The sequence below is a fragment of the Bactrocera tryoni genome, chromosome 1, assembly GCF_016617805.1.
Source record: "Bactrocera tryoni isolate S06 chromosome 1, CSIRO_BtryS06_freeze2, whole genome shotgun sequence".
NCBI classification, from domain to species: Eukaryota; Metazoa; Arthropoda; class Insecta; order Diptera; family Tephritidae; genus Bactrocera; species Bactrocera tryoni.
The window spans coordinates 49,890,650-49,916,748 of NC_052499.1; the positions used below are offsets into that span (position 1 = coordinate 49,890,650).

General features: G+C 35.3%; 1 protein-coding gene across 6 annotated transcripts in view; it reads left to right on the forward strand.

Annotated features, from left to right (window-relative positions):
* The window catches only part of LOC120766586 (probable serine/threonine-protein kinase yakA), a 250,698-nt gene extending 225,403 nt beyond the window's left edge, over positions 1-25,295 (forward strand). For 2 of the 6 annotated variants that reach the window (XM_040092186.1, XM_040092185.1), the window contains 9 exons: positions 6,376-6,878; positions 7,505-7,642; positions 7,820-8,128; positions 8,379-8,609; positions 10,719-12,176; positions 12,245-12,427; positions 14,088-14,183; positions 14,256-14,376; positions 22,571-25,295. In XM_040092186.1, coding sequence (XP_039948120.1) covers positions 6,376-6,878; positions 7,505-7,642; positions 7,820-8,128; positions 8,379-8,609; positions 10,719-12,176; positions 12,245-12,427; positions 14,088-14,183; positions 14,256-14,376; positions 22,571-22,716 — 3,185 coding nt within the window. In that variant the 3' untranslated portion in view covers positions 22,717-25,295. Of the gene's footprint in view, positions 1-952; positions 1,637-6,375; positions 6,879-7,504; positions 7,643-7,819; positions 8,129-8,378; positions 8,610-10,718; positions 12,177-12,244; positions 12,428-14,087; positions 14,184-14,255; positions 14,377-15,043; positions 15,122-18,614; positions 19,427-22,570 lie in introns of those variants that run through there. The other 4 variants (XM_040092187.1, XM_040092188.1, XM_040092189.1 and 1 more) reach the window with 4 other exon arrangements.
* Positions 25,296-26,099: the final 804 nt, after the last annotated feature.

Genomic DNA, 26,099 nt, shown 5'->3' on the forward strand with positions numbered 1-26,099 from the left:
GACGACGAACATTTCTACGGCAACATACGCTTCGTGTCGTCCACGGATTCGCTACAGCGACTAGGCGGCGACATACGCGATGGCACTGCTGCCGGTGCGGGCTGCCTCACACCCACCTCCGGCGACCACGATCATTCAAAGTACTACACACCCATACACAGTCGCAATAATAGCAATATCTCCGACAAATCCCCACCTTATTACTATTCCGAGCTCAGCAGCAGTCGCGAGTTGATCGCCACACCCACAGCGCCCTTGAACAACCAGCGCGATGTACACGCGCATGGCTCGAATATAGCGCACATACACAACCCCATTGATTGCCATGGGCGCGTAATTTCAAATATAAATGTGGATCTGTTGGCCGACAAAGACCAGGCAATCGATAGTAAAAATTTATATAAAATGAAGACGAATGTGGAAAAGTTGAGCTACCGCTCGGGCAAAATTCTCAATGCCAGCGAGACTGCTGCTGCAGCGCTAGCAGCCGCCAACACAGCTACTTCTTCGTTGGCAGCAACCAGTGATTATCAGCGACGTCACGCGCACACCACCAAAATGAGCAACTTTCAACAGACTAACCTACAGCAAGCACATACTGAACTAACGGGTACCAATGCATATCCCACTGCCATCACGCACACACCATCCGCGTCACCACAAACTCATTCACCTTATCAGACTTATACCGCCGGCCGCGGCACTAGGGTTGGCGGCGGCGGCGGTGGTGGTAGTTCGGCGAAAATCACAAACATGCAACAGCAACAATTGGGACACAGTAACATCATCGGTTTGGGAGCACTGGGTCATTCAAATCATATGGTTGTCGGTGAAGGTAGTGATGTAGCAGCGTCTCCACACGGAGGCCGAACGTCCACTAACACTAATACTAAAACGGCACACGCCGTCGCTGGCACGAACACAAATAACGCACAGAAATTCTCCGTTCTAGGCGCACCCATAACCGGTGAGCTGCTATGGGAGGAAGACACGCTCTGGCGCGAAAGCTTGCGACGCGTCTCACAACGCCATGCGCGTTCACTAGACGACCTCGATCGCATAGCGCCCAGCCCGACGGCGCTCATGAGACGTGAACTACATGGTGGCGAACGCGTCGCGCATAAAGCGAAAATCACACGTGATGTCACCTACGTAAACGACAATGTATCACAGCAGGTACGCGCCGCATATAAACCGCGCTTGAGCGAACCGCTTACGCCACACAACGCGCGGCATGCGCGCGCTGCTGACGTGGATCGCCTCAATGAGAATGATGTTTACGTACAGCTGCAAGAACATATTGCAGACGACGGTCACAGCTCGGATGTGTATGAGGTATTGCGCACGGACAGCGGCTCAAACTTATCGCACAAATCGGTGGAGATCGATCGCGAGACGATACGCCAATGGGACTCCATGTCCAGCGGCCTAATGAAGCATTCGGGCAGCAATAGCAACTCGGAAAATGACAACCCCTGCGGCAGTGAGAGTCTCACAAGTGTGGGGAGCACAGTGCGCGCCATTATGGAACAATTGAATGTGAGCTGTGATGACAATGACAATGTTGCGCATACGCCCTGCACAACCGATGCGGAATAAAGCAGCGACAAATGTACAAATCTACAAAATAATAGCATATAAGATAAAGGCAACCAAGTGTAAAGTAAATAAAGTAAATAAAATAAAATAAATATGAACAATAAGCAAAAACACCTGTTCTGGTTAGGCGCAACAGTTGCCGCGCGTTGACTGGCCGCACGAGACCACACATGAATGATGACACTTTCAATAAAAAAACAAAAACCGTTAAATGTTGTTGTCAGTTTCCATTCAAAGTACGCGCAATGCGCATGCAACCACGAGAAAGGTAGCAAATACAACAACAAAAACTATTATATATAAATATGCCAATACAAAGGCGCTCATTGTATCAGCTCTGTCGGCAAAACCTTAACTACAGCGCTTTCCATCGAGTTTAAACACCGCGCGCAACATTACATTGTTGAAATCCCAGCGCGCCGCATACAAATTAGAAAATAAACCAGCACACAATAGGCGCGCAAACACACATACAAACAAATGTTTAAGCGTAGCATACACAAAGGCGTCGCGCACTATATGTGCGCTTTAAAGCATGTCTTTATATAGTTTATGTATGTGCATGTATATTTGAGCTTAAATTGATTGAATTTGCACGAAATTTTGCACACACGCACACACTTATACCCACGAAATGCCAAGTCTACAACAATAAATATATATGTAAATACAAAGTTGTTAAATATATATGCAAATATGCTGTAAAACAGCGACTAGACAGTTAGGCAGACTGGCGCAACTATTCAGACACACACACACACACACACACACATGTAAGCAAATAACACGAAACAGCGACGCGCACACACACACTTACAGCGACGCGCATATTTGTTGTCTATCAATTGGCGTTGATTGTCATGGCTTTGTTGACTGTTGTTGTTATTGTCGCTATAAACAATTTAACTCTCTAATGGTAAACAAATACTGAAAAACATATAAAAATAGTTAAAAAAATCCAAAGCAAATAAAATGGTAAGCAACTATATTTTTTCTTACAATACTACAAATACTTATGTATACTTACTGCTCCGCTTCATTGCTCTTTCTTTAAATTAACTGTAAATTTATATTTTCAAAAGCTTCCTGCTATTATTTCAAATTTTCGCAATTAATATTTACTCTAGTGTATTTTTAAGAACATTTTAGTTTCGGCCCAATCGCTAATTAACACAGCAGCTCTGGTTATTTACACACTCACACACATGCATATATGTATTTACTACCACAAATTAACACTTGCAAGTGCTCTTCAGACTGCCACCTAACGGAAGTGTGCATAGTTAAGTTGTCTGGCTGCAGAAACTATTAATTATTTGTATAAATAGTCTAATGTTGTTGTGTAAAAAGTGTAAATTTTGTGTAAAAAGTCCTTAACACCGCTCGAGTTTGAAATTTGTATGTAATTTTTAACGCTTTTTTTATTTATGTCAATGTAAAAATTGTAAATTTTTAGTAGTTTTCCTAAATCATATGATGGCTGCTTATACTATTAGTGCATAGTTTAGAATTATGAGTTAGTGAGGCGTGTTTTAATTAATTGAAGTTTTTCAATAAAAAAAAATTCAAAAATACTGAGGGGACTCACAACTTGTCATAACGCATCGTAAAATCATGAAATCATAAATTTTTACACTTGTTTAAAGAATTGTTGTTGGATTACAGACAGAAATGAGTTTACTCACTTAAATTCTCAACGCTATGTTTTCGGATTTATGAGACTATATAAAACCCCTAACTGCTTAAATTGCGAAAGAAACTAGGAATTGAAACTAACATTCTAAATTAATAAATTTAAAAGGATTTGAGCAAAATCAAAAAAATTTAAATTAAAAAAATTAATAGAAAACTTAAGTACATTAGGGATAATTAATTATAATAGCTATCTTCGATTCGCAATGCGTTATTTTCCAGCTAATCACACAAACTATATCAGACGCCCAAGCAATTGTACGCATGCGCAAAAGTGCCTAAACGGGTAACTTGGATCACAGTGCCAATCTAGCTCAAGTTGTCACTGAGAAGCAAGTTAAATAGAGACTTAAGTTGCCTATATAGTTCTAGTATGGGCCTATAAACCGCATTACAAAGCTAACATGTTGCACTTCGGCGCTTAAAAGTGCCTAATCGGATGATTTGGATCACGCTATTTTTATTTAAATTATGATTTTTTCTTAGTTGAAAAACTCTTTTTTCGCATTAAAAAACCTTCCTGTAACACTTTAATTTTGATTTCTATAAACTGCTATAATAGATTTTAAGTGATCAGTTTTTGAAATACAAGAAAAAAAGAAATTTATATTTTTAACTGTCATACGAACCGTTCACAATAGTAAAACTGTTGTAACGTATGCAAAATCAAACGTGGTAGGATTGAAAATAGCGGTATCCGCATACTCACTTGTAAGAGTTCAACTCAATAATTTTGTTTTTGCTTTCACAGTAATTTTTTGACAAGAGAGCAGAAGGAAACATAGAAATAGTGAATCCAAGACAGCTAAGATATACATACTTTTTGTGTGAAATATATATAAATTTTAAAAATAGTAAGCTGATTGCCATGTCTACTTCGCTAATTTACAGTTGCTAAAAGATTTAGAACTGCTTACAAATAAAAGGAGGACTTAGAAAATCAACATCGTTTTGTCAGATTTAATATTATTTAATATTATAATTAAACTACACAAAATTTATGCCGACTTTATTCAACGCAATTCGATAACACATAGCATTTAGTACCCTTGTTATATAGTTGGCTCTTTAATTTTTCAATTTTTCAATTTTTTTTGTTTTTTTTTTTGCCTTTTTCACTATATTATTCATAACAATACTTTTTACGGTAAACAAAATTAAATTGCATACAATTTTTAGACAATCATTTAGGTTCTTGCCGTCAGATAAATTAAGTAACCTCACTTTCGAGCAGCAATTGGTTCTAAGAAAGCTGTGTATAAATTGCAGGCAACACCAAATATTGTATTTTCGCTTTTTGAAATACAAATTTTCAGCTAAAAATTTTTAAAATTATGTAAGCAAACGAAATTAAAGCAAAAGGTTCATAGTTACTGTTTATTATCACTTCAACAGTTCATATTATATTATTTAGTCTCTACTTTGAACAAAGACTCACAAATTATGATTCAGAAAAAAAATTAATTTTCAAGCATTTTGTTTTATTTACTAGAAGAATTAGCAAAGTCTCTTATCGTCAAATATTATTATTATTTAAAAAATGAGGTCTCTCAATCGAGTCCGTTTCTTTTTTCTTTCCATTGAGGGTGTTTTTTTTACATGGCGGGCCCCAAACACAGCGCACTACCTTGGGAAGGGATGTTTCGCTTTCTCACACTAGCTCGTCTTCAATTAATATCATTATATTAACGAAACAGGACTTAGAGGGCTTGCTGTTAAGTGTTTTCTTTTTGATTAAACCTGAATTTTCATTAGAAAATACACCAAAGATGCAACTAATAAGTAAGTAAGTGAGGAGGTGATATAGAAATTTTAGGAATTAAAAAAAAAAAACACATCAGAAAAATATTTTAAAGAGAATGGTGACAATTCTTAACCTTTTCTTGTAACAGTAGGCATATACAGTAAATGAAAACTAATGATTTAAAAAAAAAAAAATTTTTTTAAATCTTTTATAAATTCTTTAAAACAGCGCAAGAAAAATATTTAAATCCAATATTCAATATTTTTGATGATTGAAACTGACATCCAAAAGTTTTCCTTAAATTATTAACAAAAAAAATCAGAATATCGCAACTTTAGACTACAAAAATTACTAGTAATTTGAAACTGTAATTATTTTGTTTTTTTAATAAATATACTTGTATATGGCATCAATAATAAATCATCAATAAATATTATTTTAAAGTTTTGGCATCAGAAAAATTGTAAAACGCCTAACTTTCATTCAAAATGTTTAGAAAATATCACAACTCATAAGTTACGCTTGCAATATTACAGGGTATTAACAGTTCTCCTTAGCATTTCTGTTAACAGAACTTTTAATACAGTCTTATAGCTGTAATACAATAAACTAATTATTTAACCACTCTTGCTAGCTAGAATTCTCATTTATTTCAAACCGTTAATTAAAATTTGCGCGCTCTCACGCTCTCTTAAATTTCTCGCTCCATACATTATTTGCCTTAATGTAAATTCAACTCTAATTTAAATATTGTATATGCAACATCGACACAAATAAATTCTGTTTGGCATCACATTTTCGAAAAAATAAACAAACAAAAAATAAAATCCATAAGACGTGCCTTTGTCTGCATAACTGTTATAGTTAGTAAGTAATTTTTATGGCATAACAGCCAGTCGTTATCATTGTAGTGCTTCTTACTCCCAGCTTACATAAATCAACCAGCTCTTCACATCACTAGCAAACCTTCAAAATGTTATTAATGGTTCAGCGTCTCTCAGGCATTCCACCGCATTAACTCCTAAGTCCCCCATTCTATCACTTTACTACAACTACATTGCGCTTTTCCTTACTACACTATGCCTCACTATACCTTTAGTCAGCTGTGCAACTATCGAGCTCTCCAGCTCTCTTTACTGCTTCTATATTGGTTTGAGAATTAAAACTTTGGCACTTGCAATTTGTCATTTTGTCTTTTTTCTCTTTGCTCTTCTCTTCCACACACACACACACATACAAACACACGCATATATATGTAACTATACATAACTACGAATATGTGTGTGAACACAACGCCACAACTGCAACTGTTGTAACAACGTTACGTGTGCCAACAACAGCAGCGTCAATTTCGGTGCGGAATGTGCGCAATTTACCCAAAGGCAATCTTACCGTTAAACCAGATCCCTCGGATGCACACAATCCGCTACAGCAGCAGCAGCAGCAACTACAACAACAACAACACTTAGCGCAAGGTTACGATCAAATGCTGGGCACACTAACGAACTCCTACTACGGCACGGCGCACGACACGAAATACGCGAAGACAACAACACTCACGGATCAACGCAGCGGCTTTGTTGGCCTGGGTGGTGGTGGTGGTGTTGGTGGCGTTTACGGCAGCAACGGACTCATAGCAGGTGGCAACAGCATCTTGGCCGCGTCGACGCCGCTGCATCCCAGCGCCAATGGTGGCGACTATTATGGTGGCGTAGGAGGCGGCGCGGGCCCCACATTGTGGCAAGAGCAGCATACACAACAACAAGCAGCGTATCCCATGCGGCGCGTGGATAGTCGTGCCGAAATCGATATGCTGGAACGTGAGACCAGCACACAGATGCGGGTGAGTACTGGGGCAGGCACATATACATATGTATTTTTGGGCGGTTGCGTTTGTGAATATAGTGCATGAAACATAGTGTCTCTGCGTGTGGGTGTGTGCGCCAAACGCCGAAAACTCACTCACACATACACAAAAAGATATATTGGTTTGCGCTGATAAACGCGCGTCGCAGCGCGACCAAGTCAAAGTAAAACACAAACAACAGCAACAATTATTTCAATTTAAAATGTGAAATGTGAAATATTGGCTGCAAGTAAGCAAGCCGCTTGTGTGAGTATGCCGCGCGCATATGTGTGTGTGCGCGCGCCATTGCGCGAAATTCAATTTAAAATGAACACAAGCAATTTATTGATTTGCCGCCTGCGCTCCGCCACCCCTTTACCACTGATTTCATTAATATTATTTGACTTCTTGTGTTATTAAGTTCTTGCGTTGCCTTTTCTTTACTATTTACTGCTTTATTAATGTGCAAAGTTTTTGAGTTTTTTTTTTTAATTTTCTTTTCGTTTATTTTTATGCGCCGCATTATTTTGTTATTGAAATGCTTGAAAATTAAAAACAAAACAAATTCATCGCTTTCCCGCCTGCTTGCGTAATTTGCTCACCGCCAACCGCCCGACGCTTAGAATCTGGACGTTTCCGCCGGCGATTTGCTGAGCCGCACACACGAGGAGCTGGTGCTGCTGCTGATACAGTTGAGGCGCCAGAACAGCAATACAGCGCGCGCCATCGAGCAATGTTGCAGCGATATACATGAAGTGCAGGTTGTTAACTCATAGCATAGCAGTTAAAAAATAGTTTGCATAACTCAATACCGGGTGTCGGGCATTTAACCACATTTAGTATTATTAGTGGCTTGTAACACTCACTTACAGCTTTGCAAAAATTTTAATATTTTTTACTAACAAATATGTGAATTTCCACTCCCCGATGGCCGTTAGAATCGTCTACGCACTGCTGAGGGTCTCACACGCGCCGAAAGCATACAGCGCCTGGACTACCTGAAGCAACATCTGCTCGATCTGGAGCGCCAGTATGAGAAGAGCAAACCGCTTGTCAACTTGGTCGACAATATGGTGAAGTTGGGCTCACTTTATCGCAACAACGACATCAACGGCCGTCAGCCGCAACGCAACGAGGCTGTGACACTGGATCGTCTCGAATTCAATCAGCGCATGCAGGAGCGACGCCTCTTGCTGGAGGAGCAAAAGCAGTGGGATCGGCTCAGTCCGAATCACAGCGAGCTACAGGTGAGTGTACATTTTAAAAAATTTTAAATATATTTTAAATGAAATTAACTGATTTATTCATATAAATGAATGGTTTTCACCATTTCTTTCACTCTATTTGCTAACTTTACAACTTTGCCGCTCTCACTGCCTCTCTTTCAACTTTCTACTTTATATATGTTCCCTATACAATTCCTACTCTCCACCACTCAATTTCTCTCTACAATTACAACAACTCTACATAAACTTTTTGTCTCTCTCCCTCCTCCAGTCAAAGGTGCATCAACTCTATCAACTCGATCAGCTGTTGCAAGAGGAATCTGGCACACTGCAAAACTTACAGCGTGACAAGGAGGAGCTGGAACGTGCTCTGGGCGGCTTACGCGCACGCATACAAGACACTTCGGGTCCGCCGATGGCGCTCGAGGCGGCCAAAAAGCAGCAACACATGCTCGAGCGTGAGCTGTCGCGTGTACACCAACTGTTGGCCGAGAACTCAAAGGTAGACGAGGTGCCTAGTATAGAAGTTTTGTCGTCTGTTATTTTTGTTTGTGTGATATTGATAATGATTTGCTGAGCAAATATGCAAATCTAGTCGGCTTCGCGTATTGACTTGCTATTGCTTTCTAAAAACAGTGTGACTAATCTAATTCGAAACTTGAAACCCAAAAACATGCATACTAACAAGCTTGATTGCTTCAAATTGACAGTCCTGATTAAGGTCAGGCATAATTTGGTTTTATACTTAGGTAATGCTTATGTTTTGCATGATTACTGCCTTTTACTGAATATTTAAATAATTTATTCTTCAAACAGAAAGTTAGGTTAGATGAAAGATTCCCCGAGATAGCGTTGGAATCATAACTTGTCTGCTAAGTACGCTGCTTCGTGAAGACCGATAAAATTCCTGAACCCTTCACTCATCTGCTTAAGTTTTTTATTCCTATTTGCGCTATTTTACCTGGAAGTTTGAAGGTGTGGACTCCGAGCCTTGCTCTAGGTAATACGGGATACTTGAGAAGAAAGTGTTCAGATAATTTTGTCGCATCCTCTTCCCAACTGGTATCCGGTAAAATGTGTAATCTTACCCATTTATCCTGTTCGCGCATTATGCAGGAGAACTCTGTTGAGGACGAGGATCAAACTAGACCTTCTATGATTCACTTTAGACCAGAAGACATTGCCGTCGATCGGTTGCTAGTAATTGAGTAGCGTTTCTAATCTTACACCATGAATCCCGTTGGGGTAATGTCCAGGTGAACTCTGCTGTGGACGAGAACTACACTAGACCTCCTATAATTAACTTTGGAGCAGGAGGACCTTGCGGTCGCTCGGTTGCTAGTAACTGACCATCATTTGCCGAGCTCGTCTGACACCAAAGCATAGAGTAATGAAGCGCAAGAAGCCAGTGGAGCTCCTATTCGTTCCCATGATCCAACTAGTAAGATATAAGTACCTCGCAAGCTCATCAGCCTTGCAGTTTCTTACAATTCCGCTATGTTCGGGCCCCCAAAACGAAACTAGTTTTGAAAATAATTCTTACTTTCTTAACTAATATTAAGAGAGTGGTACTTGTTTAGAATCTCCTTTGTACTAAATGACGTCCAAACCACGAAGACAGGTGATAGAATATTAGTTTTGTATTCGCCTTTCTACAGTTTTCTATTCATTATGAGCAAATGGTGGAGACGTTGCCCACTATCCATCAGCAATCTCAAAGTACAAAAAAGTGACTCTGATCAGATCGTTAGAGTATTTACTTTATTTGTTACCCTCTTCTGGTAGAAGTAAATATGCTCAACCTGAGAAAAAATTGTCTTAGAGGGCAAAAATAGTCATCTCTCATTAAACTGTTTCTCACAGATTCACGCTTGAGCCTAGTTAACGTGGGTCAGTTTAAAAGAAACTGTTACGTATGTTCTTACTCACGGATGGGAATGAAAAGTGGAGTTATGAAATAAACACGCCTGACTTTTATATCCAAACTTTTACACCTATTGACATTTCCACTTATAATACAGTCTGAAATTTGTTTATTATTCCAAATAGCCCTAGACCTCCTCTTTTCTAGAGACCTTTAGAAAAGGAACACTCACACTTATTCACTAAAATATGTCAGCCAAGAATAATAGGTCAGGTCTTTAAAAATATTTAGGGGCTATTTAAAAAAGTATCCAATAGAAAGTTAACTGATCCGTCTCACTAAAATAATGAAGGTTACTTTTCACTATCGTTTCGTAAAGCCAACTGTTTCCTCGCTGTATTTTGACACCTTGTGGTTCAACTCATAGCGCATCTCATTAGATGACAAATGATTGGAATGATTAGAGACCTATTAGAGAAATCTTTAACACAGCAGTGTCTCTTCAGTAGATAGTGTTCTAAACTTAGTGAAGCTCTGAAATGACGATAAAAAAATTCCATTTTCAAAAGCTTAGACGAAAACAAAAATGCAGACGGCTTAACATCTAAAGCGCCAATTCACTAAACAAATCATACAAGCTCTGGCTTTCGTGCTTTAAATGTTATAACAGCATGTCAAACAAAGCTTAAAACTCTTTTCTCTTACTAACATCACCACTTATTTCTCTACGAATTTTTATGGAAATAGAAATTAGAACAAACCGTAGCAGGCAATGCGCGTCTCGAACAAGAGCTAATTGTGTTGCGACAGAAACTGCAGGCTTCGCGCGGAGCACGCGGTTCACAAGGAGCACTCACAAATGGCGTCGGCGGCACAGATAGCTTTGCCAGCAACACGACCGCCATGTTGGAGTCCGAGCTGAAGCGTGTACAAACACTCGTAGGTGACATGCAACGACAGCGACAGGAGTTAAGCTCGGCTGTGCGTCAACTAACGGAGAACTCGAATCGCCTTTATCAGGAGATTGGCAACAAAGAGAACATCGCAAACGGTTTGCCATTAGACATATCACAGAAGAAACGTACAAACTCGGCTTCGTGGCAAGAAACTGATCTGGATTCGATGCATAGCATCTCGCATACACTGAGCGATGATTCCACGCTCAATCTCTCAACGCCACTTTACGTGGACACGAAGCTTAGTGACTTCAATAATGGCGATGAGCTGCAACGTTTGATGGCTGGCGCAGGTGTTAGCGCTGGCTCATACCGTTACAATGACGCCAGCGATAATTTGGAGACAAGCGGCGTGGACAGCGATGGTTTTCTCGACTCAAATCCATTTGCCAATCTGACCAACCAAGAAAAACAGGAGATCAAAACGGTGCGCATAGTGAAGCGCGAGTCGGAGCGTAGACATCGTGATCGCAGCGAACGTAACGGACTAAGCAGCTCCACGCAGAATCTCGATCAGGTGCTGGAGGAAGAGCAACAGCTGATGAGCAGCAATGGACTCGTCAGCAATGGCTATCAGCATATGAACGGCGCCACGACAAACGAGTACCAAAGCAATGGACGTTCGAAATCGCTACCGCGCAGTTACAATGAACCGCCCACGAGCGGCAAAGTGCGACATCATCACCACCACAGCAGCAAACACAGCAGCAAGCACAATGGACACCACAACAGTAGCAGCAGCAGCAAGCAAGAGGATTACTATAGCCGCAGCTTTGACAAGAATAGCAACTATGCCGGCTACCAGTTGAGTAACGGCGCTAATGGTGGTAATATTGCTAACGGTGGGCACGCTGAGCGACGTGAACACCTCAATCCACTTGCTAATGCGTACTTTGCCAAGCAACTGCAACAACAGCAGCAACATCAGCATCATCATGGACACACGCGCGAGTCCTCCCAGCTGGCTTTGCGTCAAAAGACCGACTCCGTGCAGAGTTTAAATAAGAGCATAACCGATCTGAGTCCCGATCCGGTGTTTCAGAGTGAAGCGGCGCGTCAAATCATAAACGAGCTTTCGGCCGGTTCAGCGTCGGAGGACAATACGGAGAAGATTGTTGAGAAAGTGCCGTCGCAGCATAAGCATCGACGCGCGGTGCCACGCGAGAAGCGTCGCCACTACACGGCCCCCAACAATGTCAATGTGAAGGCAATGGAGAATGTGCAGGCAGAGAACGATATGAATCGCAATGTGAGTGAACATTAAACGTCTCTCTCTTTTATCTATTTCTCTACTTCAATTATTAATTTTTATTTCAGAACACCAACTGGCGTGCGCGTGACGATCTGGACATGGACTTGGCTTTGCGTCCGCGCATGAATGCACCAGATGTTGTGCGCTCCGCTTTGGGGCATGGTGAGAAGATCTCGGAGAACACAATAGATAACTTGCTTTTAGCGCCAAATAAGATTGTTATACCCGAGCGTTATATTCCGGAGAAAGTAAGACATGTTTGATTAAAAGAGCTAAAGTACTGAATTTGGTTGCCAGAAAAGCCAGATGTTTATATACAATGATTAGTTATCGTAAGGTATAGTAAAGTATATAAAAAATAATCGCACAAGGGAAATAGAAAATCAATTAAGAGTATAGATAATTCAACGTAGTGGTGCCATTTCAATTTCGTAAGGCTTGTTTATACAACCAACTACATAAAACTTTCCGGTCGATATTTTTGTGAACAATGCTACCGACGTGACGGTTCTTGACATGTAAGTCAGGTTCTCTTTTGCTTATATAGTTTCAATCATCGATAACTTTGGATTAGCTGCCTTTAATAAAAAAAAGTTAGATAAAAGCGAATCGAACGCTCTATAACAGCTGTTCAAACATGCTGTCGCACATTCCGTACAACATTGAAAATTAAAAATAAATTTTTCGCTTTGTTGGAGCTCCAAGATAACTTAGAGTTGGTTCTGAATCAGAAAACTCCAATACACAAGAAGACTCAACAAACGTACCAGATACACTTGTACTATGTGAGGGATTTAGTGAGACCACCTAATCAAATTTAAGTCGGACTGGTCTATTTACACTGCGCGCGTTAACCGGATTCACGTTTTTGTTGATTTTTGGTACCACGTTCGTGTGAAGTTTGATCCCACATTTCAATTGGTGAAGCATTTAGTGAAGATCGTGAAGTCATCGGAAACTTAAAGAAAATCATCGTGTTGATAATAGAGAGATGGCAAAGGAGATCAGCATAACTTATGGATAGATTCAAAACATTTCGATTAATATTTTGGGTATGGAGCGTTTCAATGCTAGACTCTTTTTTTTTTGCAAAAACCCCTCGGTCGCAAAAGAGAAGTAGCTTGATACATCATTTACATATTACTTATTGTTTCATCAAGTAAATTATTGGGGACGAGACGTGAGTTTCTGAATATAAAGTTGAAATATTTAAACGATTTAACGAAAAGCGCCACAAATTTAGACGAAACCGGAAAAACGTGTCAAAACGGATCAACAATTACGGAGATGCTCATCGTTTTCTTTGATTAACTGTTTGACTCTGTGGAACGAATTCAAGGTGAACCACAAATGGCTCTTTCTACAGAGTCTGACGGTTATTAATGCATAACGTTTTGAGGCGTAAACGACTGGATTGGTGGGCAGAAAATTCATAAATTTTCTACTACGATAATATAACGTTACATTCTAGCATGATTATGGCTGACTTTTTTGCTAAACATTTACCGAGAGGCAGCACTCAGCCACCATATTCGCCAGATTTGGCGATTTGTGGCTTTTCTCAGTTTTTGAAATCGAAAAAACAACTTTGGGAAACCCGATAAGAATGCATTGAAATCTTTAAAAATCATACGCTGTAGACATCCCAGCCGAGCCTTATAATGTGTATGAAAACTTGAATTAATCTCAAGCTCAAAAGTATAATATTTTTTAGACGATGGTAAAGATTTGTATTAAAATACGTAAAAATGTTATCATTATCATATGTTACAATATCAGTTCGGGTCAAATTTGATTAGATTATTACTCTAGTGGCAATACTTGAGAACATGACTGATCTAAGAAGACTTAGTAATCTAATAAATATGTTCACATTACCGTAGTATTAACGAATTACACGAATTGCAGACACCCGAGCTATCACCCGAAGAAAAGAAACGACGCCAAGAAAAAGTCGAATCCATCAAGAAGATGTTAGCTGAGGCGCCCATAAGCACCGCAAACGTAAGTGGACGCAAAACTTTGTATATTACAAGATGCATATTAAAATAAAAATATTTGTTTCTTGTACGCCAGGACACCACTGTCAGCTTGCCGCCGAGCAAAATCAATGCCGAAAAGAAGCAACGCGAGCATTTGCTGCAACTCAATCAGATATTGGCACAGCAAGTCATGCAAATGAGCAAAATCGTAGCTGGTAAGTGCACAGAAAAACGAAATTCAAACGGAAAATCGAGAATTTCAAGCAATTTCATGCGCTCATTTATACTTTAGCTACTTGTGGGTATATAAATGAAAGTTCTTTCTTTTCGAATTTGGGTTTCTTCTATGTAATTGTTTGTGTAACTATTTGCGTTAACGGTAAATTTGTGTTGAATTTAACAAAAACAAAACAAAAAACGTAAATAAAATTAAATTTTTGCTAGTTTCGATTATGCATTACTTACATACTAACCAATTCGTAACTGTTCAAACGTTTTATTTACGATTATGTTTGTTGTTTTTGTAAATGTACGCTTACTTTATTTACTAACATTAACATTATTACTAGTTAGTTGGCTATTTTATATGTTATGATCATATAATTTCATACAAATTGCAAGCGTTCATTATGTGTTTGTTGTAAATTCTCTCATAAACGATTTAATTATGTTCAAAAAAGTATTAAACTTGAAAAAACTGTATACTAAAACTGAAAAAAACCTTTTAAAATTGAAAAACACCTTTTAAAATTGGAAAAACACCTTTTAAAATTTGAAAAAATGGCATTCTCATATATCTTAAGAAACACAACCGCTATATATGCTCTCGTTCTAATCTTGAAATCTGTATATTTTTTTCTTTTCCGAATTCTGATTTTCTAGATGATAATTGAATATCATTTACATGCATATCTACATATGTATATGAATAAACGTTTCGTCAATAACATAATCATAAAGCAAGAAAATTTCTATGAAAACTATAAACTATCTCACATAAATCAATCATGTCATCCATCAGCTCGGCATCCCATTTCATCATTTCGTTGGCCTTTGTAGCGCATCAACTCACCTCAGTAGTACACACGTACCAATACATATACATACCATATGTATTCGTACAACTTCGGCAATCACGCATCATATCAACCAGTAGTTTTCTCACAGCCATGCCCAAAAATTCCAAAAAAATTAAAGAAAGTTTTGTAAAATTGTAAATTTTCAAACAATCACACACATTGTATTATAACGTCCACTAGTTACATATATGAAGACCTAACCTCAACCTCACTACCTTATAAATCACTCAATTTAAGCACATTCACCGTAACACATTCACCATGTTCATGATATGCACATTCTTTCACTTTCACCTAAGAATTTATATGCTCTCCTATGTATATACATATATTACATATTTACTTAGTATGTATCACTTCTATGAATAAAGCATAAGCATTTCACCGATAAAACCAAGTATTTAGTAATCATTTCAATCATTCCATCGTAGTCGCTAAGCCATCCAAGCATCTCAGCGTTCTCACTTTGCACCACAAACATTCGACCAAATCAAATTTTTTAAATATGTATGTATATACTTTTGCTTTGATTCTTTGTTTCCTTTTTACTATTTTCTATAAAAATTAATGTAAAAAAATATGTTAAGAAAAAGTTGTTTTTGAAAATTTTAGCGTGTTTTCAGTGTTTGTATATAAAGATTTAGGTGTTTTGAGAGGTTTTACGTGTTCTTTCTTTCTCAGTGTAATCCCACATGATCATGTGTGGATTTTATGTGTATTTCTACGATGTTTGATTCGTGTTTTACGAAGTACTCCATATTAATGTTATTCATAATATTAAAAAAAAAATATCTTTTCTTCTTATTTTGTTTCTAATATTGAGGTAAACTCCAAGACCGATTTAGAAATTTTCTTAGAACAAATTAATGGAAGACCTTAGTTATTTTCTACAAACAAATAATGTTAAGTCTGCCAGGGGTTTTACAAAGCAAATTTTCTTAGCTTTATAATCTAATAACATCAAATCACTTTTTCAATAATACTTTGTTTAAAAAATTATTTTCAATTGTTTTTTACGACAATTTAAATTCTGTATTTGAATGCTAAAAAGGGTATATTCATTGCAAAGTTTTTTTAATCTGTCACTAAATTAGTTGTTAATTATGAAAATGCGATTTTTAGTAATTAAGAACATATAACAAATGTTTTAAGATTTTCTGGACAGATTTATACACATTTTAAAAGCACATAGTAAATGTTTTTAAGAAAAAAATTTAATAGTTTTTGAGTTACGCGATCTTTGACGGCGCTAAAACAACGTCCACCAGTGCGGTTGTGATTCTGGGTTTCTTTGTTCTTTGATATTTTCCGTACAGTGACGTACTATCGAAAAAATGGCAGAGTTCTGATAATAAAGAGGAATTTTAGCCAAAATGTTTGCCGTTTTCGACCTATCAAAACAAGATTATAGAAATGCAGAAAACAATTTGATTTCAAACAGAACGCTTAAACGTAGACAACCTTTTATCTCTGCTATTAGAATTTGCACATCTTAAGGTGTTACGTGGTTAAGCCGTTCTAGAATTTTCAAAGAATCAATTTCTTTTAAGCAATCTGATCTTTACATATCTACAGAGTGTATGGATACAGATGAACTCCGTGATGGATGCTTCTTGGGAGAGAGTAGTTGATTTTCCAACACAAGTACAGGATTTTTTCTGTGTGTGATATTGAAGCGGATGTCGATGGCAGATCAGGTTAAAAGGCTTTCTTTGACTTTTAATGTGGCTTGATTAGAAAAGCAAAAATATCAGCCTGAGTGATGATTATCTGATTCTCGGCACTGCAAGCCTCATTGCTATCATTTTTCATTTTGATTATCAATATCGTTAATATTAATTAATATTAATTATAAAAGAACGCAAAGACCATTATTATATTGCTTACAAAGTAAAAATTTTTGGTTTGTAATCGTCTTTTCCCATGATATAAATCCCTTACGTAAAACATTTTCTTTGACCTCTGTGTCATATATAGTATAGGCGTCGAAAGTAATCACTCACGCAAATGTCTGCGGTAGTCGATATCGACTCGAAATATAAATTTTGGTGTACCGTTTTCGAACGGCAACTATACTCGCGACATTATATATATGCATAATAGGGTGTTAGTCAGTATTCTTTAAGGGGTTATATACGGTTAGGAGGCCGAAAAAACGATTTTACCAAAATTTTTTCTGAGAAAGCTTTTAAATATATTGATCCAAAAATACTAATATTATGATTAGTTGTATTTTAAGACTTATTATTAGTGAAAATATTTCTTTGGAGAGGAATTACAGCTGATCTCCTGGAGTTCCTCTCATAAAAGACGTTTTGCGGTGTCCACTATATCGCTGAACTGGATCCTCTGAAATTAAAAAACCAACAGATTTCGTTAACATAATGTTAAATCTATTAGTTAATCGAAGGAATAAGCAAAATAAAATTTCTTGAAAAAATGGCAGTTTCTCAAAACAAAAATCGATTTTTGAGCAAAATTTCGGCCTTCAATTGTTTTAAAAAAATTATTTATCGGTGAGAAAAAATCTTCCTTTAATTACTAAAAATATATTTAAGAAGCCCGTGTTAACATTTGAGACTTATCGATTTAGCCGTTTTCAACTAATTTTGAATAGCGACTTTGAAACCACTATTTTGAGAAAAACTCGTTTAAAGTTTGGCCTCGCACTTCCAAGCGCTTTGAAACGCCTTTTCAAATTTGCGCGTAAATTCGGAAATATTCACCTGAACGCCACGAAATTTTCAGTGTGTATTTTTAAATCTATGTAGGTTAAGAAAAAAAATAAAAAAAATTATGCTTTGAAAAGTCTAACTGTATATAACTTAACTTTATGATTGGTGACGGTTAAGGTTGGTGTAAAATAAAACTTCATGGTTCTCAGGCTTCTTCCAGAGTGCTTAAAATTAGGTAAAATTTTATTTTGTCAACCAAACTTATCAAAAGTAATAAGTAAAAATAGTTTTATTATTTTATAAAAATAATTTTATTTGTATATTTTTATTTGTATTTATGCTACATAAATTTTCATTTACACAAATAATATTGTGTCTACCTTACTTTTGGTATCTACCACTACTAACACAGAAATGATATTCATATCAGCTAGTATTTGGAAATAAGGGAGTAAGGGTAGCGGATCTATCGGTAGCTATAACTGCTTCTAAAAGGATTTTTATTTGTAAAAAATCAGTATTTTAATTTAAAATTATTTCTTTATTGTATTCAGTAATTTTCGAACTCTGCGTAAACCCACGTCTCTACTCTAAACCTGAAAACATAGCCCACAAAAATGTTGCGATTATTTTTTCTTTATTTATTGTTTATTATTTTACCATCATTTAGCGTCATTTTCTGTTTTTCTTTACTTTTAGGCAACCCAAATAGCCAAACCAATCTAAAATAGAGTGTTGTGCGAAAGCGTTTGCGTCTTTTTGTTGCGTGTGTGAGCGTTCTCGAAGTTACGAACGAAAATAATTTGCAAAAATATGCTAGTTTTTATAATATTCGTTTGCAAATATGTATTTTATAAGTTAGAAAACGCATTTTGTTGTGCATTTATTTATACGGAAACCAATTTGTGCCTTGATTTTTTTTTATTTAAAGACTTAAGTTACTTTTAACTTATTTTGTTTGACGACCGACCAAGTCGCATAAATACATAATGTACATACATGCAAATATACCTACATTAGTATATATACATAGCAAAAAGCATAAACTCATACTCATACATACACACATACAAACGTAAGCGCCCCAAAAAAGAAATGATCGAGTTAATGCTATATAAAAGTGAACCGACCATATCACATACAAATATTATATGCGCACACATACATATGTACATATAGATATATATTGTTATATATATATATAATTTACATACACACACACATATATATGTACATATACGCATAATGAAAGGAATGAGCGAAAATACAGCATTATTGCAAGTGCAGCCCGCAAAGCAAGCGTTAGACCCGCAATTGCCGCTGAGAGATAAACGCATGCATATCTCGCAGAAACGTTTGCCTCAGTTACTAAACAAAAAAGCAACAACAATATACAAAAATACAGTGTAATTAACTTAGCAATACTAAAGCAAGCCAATAAAACATATTTAAACAACAACAAATTATAAGTACAACAACAATAACAACAACAATTTTTGATACGTACCAAAAACAACAACAACTACAACTATTTATTACAACTACAATAAAAAAAATAAATAAATTGTACAACATTTACCACAACAACAACAACCAGTACAACAACAAGAACAACCACAGTGACATCAAAACGCACCCAAAAGGTTTGTATACAATTGCTCATTTACTACTATTTGCTAGCTGCTAACTGCTACTAAGTACTAAATACCATTTCTACTACTATTTTTGTAACTGTATTACATTTATAATGTTAATTTGAAGCTTTAAGTGTTTGAGTTTTGAAATGTTTGTTTCTTTATGACTAGTGGCTTTTGCTCGCATTTATATATTTGTTGTTTTTGTAGGCAATTTGCTGAAACAAAAAACTTTTTTTATATAGTTAGATATATTTATAAATACTTGACAATACTTTTACTTATGATATTAAATATTTTTTATATAGATTTTAAAAGTGTTTTTTAAGTTTAAGCTGTTTTTGGAAAACTCAAAATTATTGCAAACTCACTCATTTAGCACACAACAAGCACTCGTGTTTGTCACCATGCCATCAAAATGTACGAACAAAAGCAACAGCACTCGAGTTATGCCAGCATGTAGCGCACGCAGTGTTTACACAACCAGTTATGAATACCAGGTTGCTAACTGATTTGTTGTAGCGTTAGCTAAAATTGTTAAATAACATCTGATGTTTGTAACGAATTGATTTTGAAGTAGTTAAAAGAAAGGCAAAGTCTTCGCTGGATAGTTTGTGCACCCAAAACTGTGTGAAGATAAATTATTTCACTGCGTGTGAAAAAAATATATTTTTCTTGTCTACAAAAGTATCTGTGAAACATGCCTTATGAATTAAATTTTTTACAATGGACACATCGAACTTTCACGTCTGTTGAGCACACGTACTCTTTTTTCACGTAGCATATTTAGCTTGGCGCCGAAATGTATGCTTAACTTTTAGTTTTTTTCTGTAAGTAGTAGCTATTAGGTCGAACCGACACAATTCAAAAAATATGCAAATAACTGACTTCTCTGACATGATTTGATGAGCGATTTTGCCAAAAATAATTTGGTTTTTCGTAAAAGAAATTTAGGCCACAGCTGATAGTCCTCAATGTGCTTAAAAGATTATATACATTTGCAATTCCGAAGAAGCGATTTTTTCGAGAACGCATTTTATTTATGAATAAATTAAAAAAAAAAATTAGATTTACAGAATTGAATGTACTTAAATTTTGCAAACTTTTGCAATCTCTTTCTCCCGTAGTCGACCGCCAGTAGCACTTCCGAAAAAAGATGTCTGGTGGCGATACAAATTTATTTTGTATTAATGTTCAACAGATGTAATAGACTTTCCAACGATTTTTTCAGTCTTGGAACCCTTTTCGTACGCACTTTTTGGATGGCCTTCAACTCCTTCAGCGTATCTCTCTTCGATCGCCTGAAAATAGGTTTCACGGAGCGGTAGTTTCAGTTTGGGGAACAAGAAAAAAAGCCATATCTGGCGAATACGGTTGATCGATGGTATTCATTGCGTTTTTGGCTTTAAATACATCGTTTAAAATTCTTGCATTGTTCTTCCATAATTCCGGCCGTTATCGACGGATGTTCTCACGCAAGCGCCTAAATACGACAAAATATAACTCTTCATTGACCGTCTGTCCCTCCGGAACAAATTCATGATGCACCAAACCACGAATATCGAAAAACACAATGAGAATCACCATGATTTCTGAGCGGCTTTGCGTATTTTTTTTTTTTTTTTTTTGTTTTAGGCTCGTTTTTTCCTCCGTTTCGATGTTTGTTGAATTGTTTGTATTTCAAACTTATAAGCCCATGTTTCATCGGCAGTTATAATGCTCTCCACGAATGTGGAATCAGAATTCGAACGATCAATCATGTCCAAAGGGACCTGTTTTCGTTACTCTTTTCTAAAAAAAATTCACCAAGAATGTGTTTCATACCCAAAATATCCACCAAAACCATTGGAACGAACTCGCGAGAGATGTCGAGCTCTCTTGCCGTCTCTCAAACACTTGCCTGACGGTTTTCAAGCACCATTTCCCTCACTTTTTTAATATTTTCTTCAGTTGAAGAGGTCGAATGACATCCAGAACGAGGGATGCCTTCAACGATCTTTCGACCGTCTTTGAAGGCTTTGTACCACTCGTAGGCTCGTGTTTTTGATAAAACTGAATCACCCTAAGCCTATTCCAACACTCGCAATGATTTCGCACACGAAATTTGGTTAGAAATACAAACTTAAATGTAAAAATCGCAAAGCTCTACAGAGGTGTACCGACTTAAGCAGCTGCAATAAATAAACTGGTTGCCAAATTGTTCTCATATTCGGCATAGTAATTAAGGACAGTCCTACCAACTTAGAAAAATACATTTTTTGAATGATATTACACATTTACCTGACGAATTTAATTACAATTTTTGTCACAATGTATATTGTTTTTCAGTTAATACAGAAATTCAGATATAATAATGACAGTAAAAAAACTTTTGTATGAGATTCAGTGGTTCCTGAAAAATTCTTTGCGCCGAAATGTATGCTTATAATTTTTGCTCTTTTATAAGTAACCAAGTAACCAGTATTTATTAGAACCGGCGGCACAAATCTAAAAATATGATTAATGGTTATTTTAGTAACTTTTATAAAAAATAGTGTTAGTAAAAACAATGTACGACAAAATTTTACGTTTTTCTTAGTTAGAAAAGGCAACAACTGCAGACGCTGAGTTCTTTTAGTAAATACCTTATTAGATATCAAACATTATATAATTTGTTGATAGACAAATCAAATAGTTTAACGCTGAAAGAAAAAGTAAAATGTTTTTAATAACTATATAGTAGAAGGCAAACTGAATTTTTTCTTAAAATTTTTAAAAAATAAATTATTTATGACATAAGGAAACTTTTATAATAAAGTATTAATATTTTTATTAATACTAACCAATGCTTGAGTGTCAAAGTCAGTAAAAAAATATTAAACAATGATAATGATATAATATATAATAAAATGACAACTTTTTTTTACTCGTAAGTATGGACAGCAGGCTTTTCTGCCTACCATTATCAAGAACTTCCTGCCGAATTTACCAAAGAAAATAAACTAATTAATTTCTTATTTGCCGATTTTCATTTGTCAACAGAAAAAGCCATGGCCAAGGTGCACAATGACGACGGCGACGCTGACGACGATGACGACGCATCACCAACTGGTCATGACGAGCGAAGTTCCGAATCACCAAACGAACCACTGCCGATCTATCAACAACGCGACAATTACTTTAGTTGAATTTCCGAAGCACAAACAAAAAATAACAACAACAATAACATAAAGCACTAAAATAAAGATAAAACACCTGAATGATAATAGAACAACTTTCGCAGCGTTAGCATCCGAAGAGAGCAGCGGAGTAGAGGAGAGCACTGCACGCATACACACACACATACAAATACTAATGAATACTATTTTATTAAATTAAAAAAATATTGAAAACACAAAATAAAAATAGTCAATAAATGAAAGCACCAAAAAACAATATGATGTACACTAAACTACAACAAAAGCAACAAACGCTAAAATAATTACAATTAAAGTCGAGAAAACAATAAGCTACAAACACTCAAATACAAAACCGTTGCATTTATCTTAAAAACAAATAACTAAAAATTATATGAAAAAATACAAAAACAAGTTTATGTGACAACAAAGAGTTGAAAATGTTAAAAGTTTACGAAGCGGCAGGTGTTGCGCCTAAAAAGTGACTAAGTCAATATTGGTAGGTAATTAAGCGCGTTATGTGAGCTAAGAATGTATACAAAAACAACAACAAAAATATTGTATGTGTATGAGATTAAATTCTTTAAAGTTGTTGTTGCCCGTTTGTTGTATGTTAAAAGCGACTAACTAAAGAATTAACAGTTTTAAGCATAACTAAATGTAAAAGAGCCGCAAACCTTTGAAAACTATTTCAAATAAATTAAATTATTTTTTTTTTGCTTAGCTGCAAAACGACTGAATTGTAAAGCAAATTTAAAAGATTTTAAGAACAATTAACTAAAAATATCAACTACCATAAATATTGCAGAGAGAGGGTTTGAAAATACAAAAACAAAACAAGCGCCACTAACTGACTAACTGCATATAAGCATATGCATGTAACTGTATACTACATACATACATATATATATGTATGTATACATAGGCATGTAACTGTACACTACATACATACATTTATGTATACATAGGCATGTAACTGTAAATTTACGCACATTTTGAGGAGCAGCGCGTAGATAGAGCGGGGCTTGAGTAAAAGCGTTGTGGAATGCATATTTTAAGGAAAACACTAATAGTGCATAAATTTGTTGTATTTTCTGAAAAAAAAAAAATATTTTGTTTTGTTCAACCAAAAAATGGAATTAGCACAGGAATTATAAACGAATTAGGTCACATATCAAAATTAAAATGAAAAAAAAAATAAAAATATAACAAAATTAGCTGAATTTATGCTATATATGTATATGTATGTATATAAATATGGAAACATGACTGTAGTGGAAATTCGAAAGACACACACACATACAAATTGAATTCGTAATATGAAAAATGCAAGTGAAATTAAAAAAAAATTGAGAAAAAAATTAAAAAAAATTAAATACATAAAAATTGTATGTGAATCACTATATACATGTATATAATGTATTTGTTGTACTGCATGCAAGTGTTATACTGTTATACCGGCAGCGTTGCAGTGTTGCGCCAACAATATTGTTGAAGTCCTTGTTGAAAAGCAGAGAAAAAAATTCACAAAAATTAAATTAAATTATTAAAAATAATATTAACTATACATATGTACACATACCTTACAAAAATAGTTAAATATGATACAAAAATAACTGTAACAATTAATTAAATTTTAATTTACGAGCAACTGCTGAATATACTTGTAATTATATGAAACTGTGTGCAATTAAGAGCAAAAGCAAATGCATTTATAATTCAATATCCATTTTGTCAACCATTTGCGCCTGCAGGTAGGCAACAAAAAAATTAGCCTTAAATAATTTGAACATATTGTTATATATAGTTGCTGTTGTTGCTGCTAAATTTAAAATTCACAACTACAACAACAAACTAACGCATTTCTCATAGCGCAGGGTCAAACGAAGCTGAAGCGAAAAACAATAATTTTGAAGTCCTAACATTTTGTGGTTTTCCTCTCCACAAAAAGACGAAAAGGCAAGGAATATTATACAGAGTGTCAAAAGAAGATTTCTAACTGTTTTGATGATATAAGCACTCACAAAACATCTTTTCCTCGTTCAAGCTAATTACGCAATAAATTATGATAAAAAATAGACACCAACTCAGACGCAAACCGTTCTAGTTATGCAACTTTTTCAGTGTTGCAGAGTTTTTTTGAAACTCAGTTAAAATTAAAATATTTTGAATGCTGTTTTCATTACAGATTTCTACAAATGCAATTTCTTCGTTAGAAAGTCTCGAAATACAGTTAATTCTGAGCAATTTTCTTTGTACCTAAACTGTATTGCTTTTGAAAAGTACTATATGTACTACTCTTACTGCGTACATACAAAACAGGCCTTGAGTTAAACAAAAATTTATGATTTTAAAAAAATTTTTAAGTCAGCGAATTGTAAATAAAAAATATATTTATTTCAGTCACTTAACTACAATTAGCAGCAAGCGCCTAAATACAAGGAAAATCGACAATTTTGGGTCAATTAGCGTAAAGATAAAAAAATACGAAAGATATAGGAACTCACAAAAGAAAACAAGTGGCATGTCAAGCAGACTATAGAAAATTGGAAAATTAAATAATGGCAATGCAATTATGAAAAAATGTTGTGAAAAAAAAAACAAAAAATCAGCGAATAGCTAAAACGAAAATATCGAAAAACGTAAATGCACCAAGACAGGCGAAGAGAAAAAACTATTTTTAAATAAATAAAATTAATAAATAATGGTTATTCTGAATATGATAATTTAGATTATTTTGGGGTATTTTCGGGTAAAAGAAGCTTTGAAACTTGGAAAAAAATTGTAATAAATTAAGTTTTATTTCTTAAAAAGAATAATTTAAAGCAAAAAAATAACATTTTCGAGAACTATAATTAACATCAAATTAAAACAAGTGTTAAAAAAATTTAAAAAAAAGTAAATAAAGAACATAAATAAATAATGGATATTATGAATAGTTTAAATTATTTTGAGTATTTTTTTTTTTCAAATAAGCTTTGAAATTTTGAGCAAAAACAGAATTTTCTTTTGTACAAAATAATAATTTAGAGCAAAAAATTTATATTTTTTGAAATTATAATTGTCATCAAATTAAAAGAATTCTTAAAAAAATATTTCCGAACAAAGAAAGTTAATAAATAGATATTATGAATAATTTAAATTATTTTGGGTATTTTTTCTTTTAAAAAGCTTCAACATTTTGAAAAATAAATAAAATTTTAGAGCAGAAAACTAATATTTTTTAAATTGTAATTAGCAACAAATTTAAAATTTAAGTGTATATATAATTTCACTTAATAAAAACATATGTTCACTTTTTTTTATTTATTTTTTTATATTTTCGCTTGACTTATTACAGCCCAATTTCTTGATAAACATTTATGGATATTTTTTAAATTTAAATATTTTACAAT